Consider the following 8,537-nt stretch of genomic DNA (forward strand, 5'->3'; position numbering starts at 1 on the left):
GTATCATTCTTTGCTTAAGTATAGAACAAATCCAACTGAAAAACTGCAATTCCAGTTACATGAGGAAAAACTGCTAATTCTGTTTCAAAGGTTACATGAACAGGATAGTTTTTAAGTTAAGTAATCAGTAATATAAAAATAAAACTTGCAGTAGTATACATGTATTTTTTACGAAAGGACAAAAATTTTAGGATGTTTTTATTAAATAGAAGAATACTGGAGAATATTACACTTGGAAGACAACATGAACATTTACTGAAATATAAAGAAAATTTTAAGTATTTTCAGTTATTTATTGAGCTATGTTTAACTACAATTATAGATGCATTCTATTTATCATTGTTTAAATTGTAAAAGCACAGAATATATTGTGAGGTAAAGTATAATTTCTTGGTGGGTTAGGTCTCAATATAGATAGATAGACAGATAGATAGATAGATAGATAGATTATAGAGGTTATAATTTTTAATTTTTGAACAAACTAAAGAATTGCAAATGTATTAAAGTGATTAACACAGTTAATGCTTCTGTTGGAATTTCCTATGAAAACTGAGTGAAAGAAATATAGTTACTGATGATAACATTCATGGTATAACATGAAAATTAGCATCGATGAAATCTGAATGAAGACCAGAGATTCAAAGATCAATGGGTATATAGGGTAATTATATGTAACAGGAAGTTTACAAGGAGTAGTCAAGTTAATTAATGAGTATATAAAGTTGAATAACATAAAAGAGTATGGAAGACCTAAAGGATGTATAGACGGTGGTAGAATTGAGGGTCAGAAGCTCAATGTAATGCTATTTTGCAAGGAGAATAATCCACGTTTGTAGACAGCATCAGACTTCAGGAATTCTGACTGCATTTGTGATATTAAGCATCTCTTATGATGAAAAATATATTTAAAAAATAATTAAATGTATTCTTTAAAATTTTCACACATGTATGTAATGCATTCTAACATTCTCATCCTCTATTTGTTTATACATATCTCATTCTGTCAACCTCCCTCACTGGGAAAGAAACTTTTCCCATGTCTGTGTTGTTTGCTTTATTTTGTGATTTACTGTGTGGCCAAGGATATAGAGTTATCCATTAGAGATCAGTAGACTGATAAGATGATGACACTTTTCTTTAGTATCTTTTATTAACAATTATTCAGCAAATATGGGTAGAGTCCCATGCGCCTCTTCTCCATCCATCTCTGGATGTTGATAAGTCTAGTCTTTTTTTTTTTTCCATATAATTATTGTTTATTGAGGGAAACTACTCCTTAGCCCACATATTCATGTCTCATAGTTCAGGTGCACAGGTCAGCAATGAACTTCTATGGAGCGCAATCCAAAGAATTCTTTGCATTCTGTAATCACTTCGCACTCTGAAAGATACCAGCCTTCCTCATCTCTTCAAAGTCTTTCATGGAATCATAGTTTCTATAGAAATCTGCATACGCCTGCTTTCTTGGTTCAGCCACGCCAAACTTATAGGCAGCAGCAACTCCCAGGGCCACAGTGAATGCGCCAACAATATGAACCCGCAGACGCTTGGCCAGAAGACCACGCATCTGTGGTTTCGGCAACAGCGAACCGGAACTCATGGTAGTCAATGTCCTCTACACCAACGTCCTTCCCGGTTCTCCGTCTTAATGAATCCCAGTGTAAGAAGTTGAAACATTTGTGAGTTCATGATTGTGATAGCGGGATGATATCTTGCTTTTTTTCTCCCTATTTTCTAGCTTTTATATTCACTGTTCCTCTTTTTCTAGGATATTTCCGGAGCCTTAGAAGTGGTGATATAAATTTTCTCTTTCTAGTCAAACACTCAACAAAACAATCTGTTTTTCATACATTTTGGGTAGCCAAGACTCTCTGGATTTACTGCTGTTTATTATAGACAAGCTTCCCTGATTAATGCTTAGATTATTATTAAACCATAAACTAATGTTTTAATAATTGATTTAAATAGATTCTTGGGGTAGTATACATCTATGGGTATAAAAATAGACTTTGAAAGAGAGTTTGACACTGTGTCAACTTAGTTAAATGAAAGCAGTAGCCTCTGTTGTAGGGCTTATGACTTCCAAAGTCGTTGGTCTTTGACTAGCTTGTAGTTCTACTGTTTGTATCTGTGGTAGACCACTAATGTGTTTTTCTTCCCAAAAGCCCATACAATACCTTCTGTCATTGGGAAAGTACATCAGAGAGGAAGTTTCCAACTCTGTTTGAGTTTGCTTTCTTACAACCATGGTTTGTAGTGTATGCATCAATATGGGACTATCATCTAGTTCTGTTGTGAAGCCAAGAGAGATGGAAAGAACTTCTACACTTTGGGAGACCTATGGTGGTTTCTTGACCAATAAATAGCACATGTGGCTGTCAATTAATGTCTAGAAGAATAAATTTAAGAGGATATTACTTAATAATTTATAAATAATTGAACATGGAAAATATCCTTAGTTATTAAATTGTTCTGAACAGTTTAGAAGAGAAAAATTCAGTCATTTATTTAGAATATAAAGTAGTTGATAGAGCATATAATCGTGTATTACTATTAAATCTCCCAAAGTATCATTAAGCTGCTAAATATTGCAGTTAAAATAGTAGGGGAATTAAATTTTAAATTTCTGCATCTTTATGTGAATTTTTTTTATTCCCTTTCTTTTAAGGCTAGCTTAACAGAAATTGAAGCTGATTTTGAAAGAAATATTCTGATTTGCTCATTATTCTTCTAAATTCACAAGGGAGCATCTGACAACACTTTGTAAAACTTTGCTCTTAGAGTGAAATGCAAGTCACATATAAATGATGCTCTGTGATGATCATGCAACTCCAGAGTCTGGTTATTGAAAATAATAAAGTCTCCAGGGAAGAAATATGCCCTCGGTGATATTTTGGGAACTAGAATATCTCAAGGCCATAATGTTGCCAGACTATTCAACCAATGGTGCAAACTTATTTTAAAACACTTCTTTTTGGAGGAATTTAGATTTTAATCTCTTTCTGCTTTAATAAAAATATCGGCATATTCTACATAATACAGATGGCAATATTTATTGAATAAATAATTTCAAATTAGATGAAAAATTGTTATTCAGCGATAAAGCTAATTTCTAAACTTATTCATGATTAAATTTTATATAATTTACATATATCACATTATAATTACTCATTCTACTTACTTCTATTTATGATGTGCAGTAAATCATCATGGATATAGTTTCATTATCCCACACTGTCTTACAATATGTAACTAACTTCATGAAGTTATTGCTATTGTTTAGTTTTAGAACAATATACAAAGTAATTAGAGTCAAAGAAACCAACCTGATTTCTGAGATTAATAAAACTGCTCTAGCTCTAGGAAACCATCCCATTAAAGCTAATTTTGAAATTAGGTATTGATTGAATGCAAACTTAATGATTACCAGCTATTTTGTGATTAAAAGTTGAGTATTAAATATCCCTGTGTCCATGGATTTTAAAAGTCAAGTAAATAAATACCTTGAAAGACAAAAAGTATTATGTTGTGTTCAAGAAGAAATAGATATTGAACAGACACATAGCTATCAAATATGTAAGTTTGTGATACAAATCTTTATTAAAGTACAGATAAATCCATATGATTTTGTTGCTAAACATCCTTTGTTTCTTTTGATATTGTTCTTCTTGAGCTCAAGCTGATTTTCAGATTGATATCCTACAACTTTTGTCTCAAGATGCTGTACTACATACCTGTACCACCATGTTCTATAAAAATTATACTTTTTAAAAATAACAAACACTTCACCCAAACAGACAGAATAAAGGCTTTTATATTGTTATATGAGGCTAGTAATCTTTTAATTCTAAAATCAGAGATCACCACAGAGAGAATGTTAAAACTGCCACTTATTAGCATAAATACAAAATATCTCAACATATTAGCAATCCTGGTGAGCATATACAGTGGGTAACCACATATAGGTTGAATTAGAAGCCAAACTCTTTCTATTAAATTTACCTCTTGTGTGTAGAGAGAGAAGGTTCTCCAAATTTTCCTCCAAAATTAAATAGCAAAATTAAAATATCCAAGGAAATATATTAAAAAGACAAATATCTAATTGCCAATAACTACTTAAAAAGATGCTTGATTAAAACTACAATTTACTTACTTAATATTTACTTTGAGATAAGGACTCATTATGTAACCTAACTAGCTTTAAACTAACAAACTTCCTGCCTCAGTCTAACCAGTGCTATGATACTCTGATGCATCACCATGCCAAGTTCCAACCTAAGACTTATATCACATTATGAGTAATTGAATTGGTAAAGTCATCATTCTTGTTTTGGTCTTGTTTCCTGTAAGAAATAGATATAATAATGAATGAAGTAAGAGACTTTGATTTTGAAAGAGCATATAGGGATATATCAGAGGGCTTGAAGGAAGAACAAAAGGGAAAGCAATGTAATTATATTATAATCACAAGAAATAAAATAAATAATTAAAATCCCCAAATAATACTGTCTTAGTCAATGTGTGAATTTGTATGTGACATGAAAAGTCACCATGGCAACTCCTAAAAACAAAAGCATACATTTAATTTGGGCTTGCTCATAGTCTTAGATGTTTAGTCTATTATCTTCATGGTGGGGAACATGGTGTTTCACAAGCAGTCTTAGTAGCTGAGAGGTCTGCATCCCGATCTGTAGGCAGCAGGCAAAGAGGGAGCCACTGGACCTTGCTTGGGCTTTGGAAATCTCAAGCTCACTCCAGTAACTCACTTTCTGCAACAAGGTTACACCTACTCCAACAAGGCCACACCTCTTATATGGTATGACCCTCTGATGACTAAGCATTCAAATATGGGAAAGAGTGCATTCTTATTTAAGCCACCACAATAACAAAACTTTACAAAAGAAGTGGAAATCTTGAATACGTTATCAAAAGGAAGTGAAATCTGCTAAGGGTCCAGGAGATCTGACATTACTGACAGCTTCACTGTACCTGGTGAGACCCTGAGGCAGAGGTATCATCTAGTATGTACCTACAGAAATCACAGAGTAATAAGTGTATATTTTCTTCAACTTCTACATGTGCTATAATTTGGTACACAAGAAAAAAAATAAAGAAAACCATGGTTCTAACAATTTTTATTTCAATTAAAATGGAGATAATTACTATATTATCTAATAAGAGGGCTTTAGAAATTAAATAAACATGAAGATTTGTATATGCATGTATCATATTTCAAATTGTCAGTTTTCAAATTTTTTCTAATATGAATTCAATTTCAAATAACTAACACATGACTTCACTCCTGTATATATTAGAAATATGAGCTTTTCCTCAGGATATTTCTCTCAAATTTCTCTAAAGTTTTAGGGCAGAAAGCACCTAACATCACAATGTTGCTGAGCACTAAGTGGTTTAGGGCTGGTGCACATGATGCACTGTTTCCTATTGATGTCACTGCTGGTTGCCCATAGCATCTTTTGGAAAATGAATTTGGAAATTAACTTTCTTTCTGCACACATGAGACTCTGTGCTTACTTCTGCAGCCTTCTCTGCAATGATGCTGCCTTATCTGTTTTTGCTGGATGGATACAGTTCTGAATGATGGCTATGTGGTTTTGGACTCTGGTTTTATAGAGATAAATTTTAAAAGATTTTCCCCAGAAGGCACTATTTTGCACTCTCTCCGACAAAAATCAAATGACTTAGCAGAATACTCATGGTGTTTTGTTATAAAACTGTAAAAGCATCTATCCTTTATTCCACTATTGGATAAAGATTCTTAATATTCTATATACTGGAGACCTGGCTCAGTAAATTCTATGTGCTACACACTCAGAGTTCTTTTTTTTTTAAATCCAGTCTCCAAAGCACAACTCTTACATTTTCACTTATTCCAGTACTTGCCAGGACAGATAATCACACTGTATGTTTTTATCAAAGTTTTGCTTTTTGCTTTATAGCCATTTTAGATACAGTGTATGAAATATTATCTCAGATGCATTGGGTAGAGATGCTGAAAATATTAATTCTAACAAAACTGATAACATTTATATAAAGAATATTACATGTAAGTGTGAATCATTTTTATTTAAAAAGACACTTGGAAAATTAAAGAAAAATCCCTAGAGTTTTTGCAAAAATTTTTTAAGAAAGTGAATTTTTTTATAGCATGTAGTTGAACTCACTGGTTCTAGACTCACCTAAAATACATATGGCCAGAGTCCTGTATGGAGACAGTGATTTCTGTGTTCTCACACATTTGAAAAAATGAACCAAGGAACATTTTGTGATACGGCTTTCTCTCACTTTATACCCATTAAAACAACCTAATTCATTCTAGGTTTTCTAATGTTAAAGGATAGTATCCAAGGGACCTGAATTGAATATATCAACACTTTGAGTTCCTATTTAAGAAACTAGGGAATAATTTAACATTAAATAACCCTCAATTGAATGTGGGCCTATAATCTTGACAACAAATAGAAATCCCACACCTTGAGTTTCAGCCAATGGCAAACATCCAACTAATCTGTGTCCTAATAAGGCAGATGCCTAATTGTAACATATCAGGGTTCTTTACATGCTTGTCCTATTGAATCCTCTGTGCATACTGCCTACATGAGGCTTTCTGGTTTCTAGATTTTTTTCTAATTCCAAAGCCACTCTCTTGGCTCAAATTCTGCTCAATGTAATTAATCCATTGCTTTTCTTATAACACCAAGGTATATATAGGCTTAGCTAATAAGAATCTTCAGTTATGTTAAGACTAAGATGAATTCCCCAAATAGCTGCAAGACATTTTCTAAGCTGCTGTGTTAAAGAGTTTGTTTAAATGGTTAATCTCTAAGACAAGAAAAAGCTTTTCTGAAAGCAGACAAGATTGTGAAATTTTAAATTAACATTGCATTGTGTGTGTGTGTGTGTGTGTATGTGTGTGTCTGTGTGTGCGCACACACACACGCGTGCACACGCACTCTGGTAAATCATGACACATAAATGGTCAGAGAGCAACTTGTAGGAGTTACTTGTTTCCTTCGCCATATTGCTTTAGCTATTATAACTCAGGGCATCATGCTTGGTAGAAAGTGCCTTTACCTAATGAGTCATCTTCTTCTTCCAAGACCATCATTCTATGTAGCAGAATAATTCATATATGTATATCATAATATCAAAAAAGCTTAACTCATAGTTCTCTGGTCCTCTTTGTTCCAGAGACAGCCACATCTTCTCCTACAGTGTCAACCTTGTTCTATGGGCACTATAGTGAAGGCTGGCATGCTTAGATTTGGCCATATTGGGTAAGTGGTTATCAGGACTGCCAGCTTATCTAACAAAGTGGATATTTTTTAAATCAATGACCCCTTCAATGACTTCAATTACACATTCTACATGTTCCAATAGAACTATACCCATGGCAAGTTCAAAGGCATAACTCAGGGCACCATGCTTGGTGGCAAGTGCCTTTACCTAATGAGTCATCTTCTTCTTCCAAGACCATGCTTCTATGTAGCAGAAGAATACATGCATGTATATCATAACAGTCAAGGCTGAGAATGGGAGACTTTCAATGGAAAACCCGTCACACTTTTCCAGGAGCAAAATCCTGCTAACATCAAATAGCGTAATGCTGGTGCTAAGTATATTGTAGAATCTACTGGCATCTTCACCACCAGGGAGAAGTCTGAGACCCACTTGAAGGATGAGATCAAAAGGGTTATCATCTCTGTCCCTTCTTCTGATACCTCCATGCTTGTGATAGATGTGAAACAAGGAAAGTATGACAACTCACCCAAGATTATCAGCAATGATTCCTGCATCACCAACTGCTTAGCTGCCCTGGCCAAGGTCATCCATGACAACTCTGGCATCATGAAAGGACTTATGACCACAGTCCATTCCATCACTACCACTCAGAAGACTGTAAATGTTCCCTCTGGAAATGTGGTATGATGCTCATGGGGCTGCTCGTAATATCATTCTTGCATCCACTGGAATTGCCATGGCTGTGGGCAAGATCACCCCAGAGCTGAACAGGAAGCTTACTGGCATGGCCTTCTGTGTTTCTAAGACAATGTGTCCATCATGGGTCTAGCATGCTTTCTGTTAAAATCTGCCAAGCTTAATGACATCAAGAAGGCAGTGAAGCATGCATCCGAGGACCACACTTCTTCATCAGCCACTCCCACTCCTCTACCTTTGATGTTAGGTTTGGCATTACTGAAAAAGTTAAAGCTGTAAAGCTCACTTTCTGTTATGAGAATGATTATGGCTACAGGAGCAGGGTGGTAGGCCTCATGGACTATATGACCTCCAAGGAGTAAGAAGCCTTGGACTACCCATCCAAACAAGGACACCAGAGCAAGAAAGAAACCCTTAGATGCTAAGGAGTCCTTGTCCCAACTCAGACTTTCCCTGACACTAAGCATCCCCTTATGGTTTCCATCCCAGATGCTCACATTAAAAAGAGGGGCCAATGAACACAAATAGTTACAGAACAAACAAGTGAATAAACAAAATTCTGTGAACACTCCCATGAT

The 8,537-nt window shown here is 34.6% G+C and overlaps 1 protein-coding gene across 1 annotated transcript; it reads right to left on the reverse strand.

Annotated features, from left to right (window-relative positions):
• Positions 1-1,240: 1,240 nt before the first annotated feature.
• Positions 1,241-1,635, reverse strand: LOC114612770 (cytochrome c oxidase subunit 6C-2). Its single transcript, XM_028757781.1, has one exon. It carries the CDS (start codon positions 1,598-1,600, stop codon positions 1,370-1,372), a length of 231 nt encoding a protein of 76 aa, XP_028613614.1. The 5' UTR covers positions 1,601-1,635; the 3' UTR covers positions 1,241-1,369.
• Between the last annotated feature and the right edge of the window lie 6,902 nt (positions 1,636-8,537).

Source organism: Grammomys surdaster, unplaced genomic scaffold (assembly GCF_004785775.1).
Source record: "Grammomys surdaster isolate TR1022 unplaced genomic scaffold, NIH_TR_1.0 126182, whole genome shotgun sequence".
Taxonomy (NCBI): Eukaryota; Metazoa; Chordata; class Mammalia; order Rodentia; family Muridae; genus Grammomys; species Grammomys surdaster.

What these genes read in the sequence shown, in the direction of transcription:
- LOC114612770 (XM_028757781.1), bottom strand. Translation starts at nt 1,600, where the DNA reads ATGAGTTCCGGTTCGCTGTTGCCGAAACCACAGATGCGTGGTCTTCTG.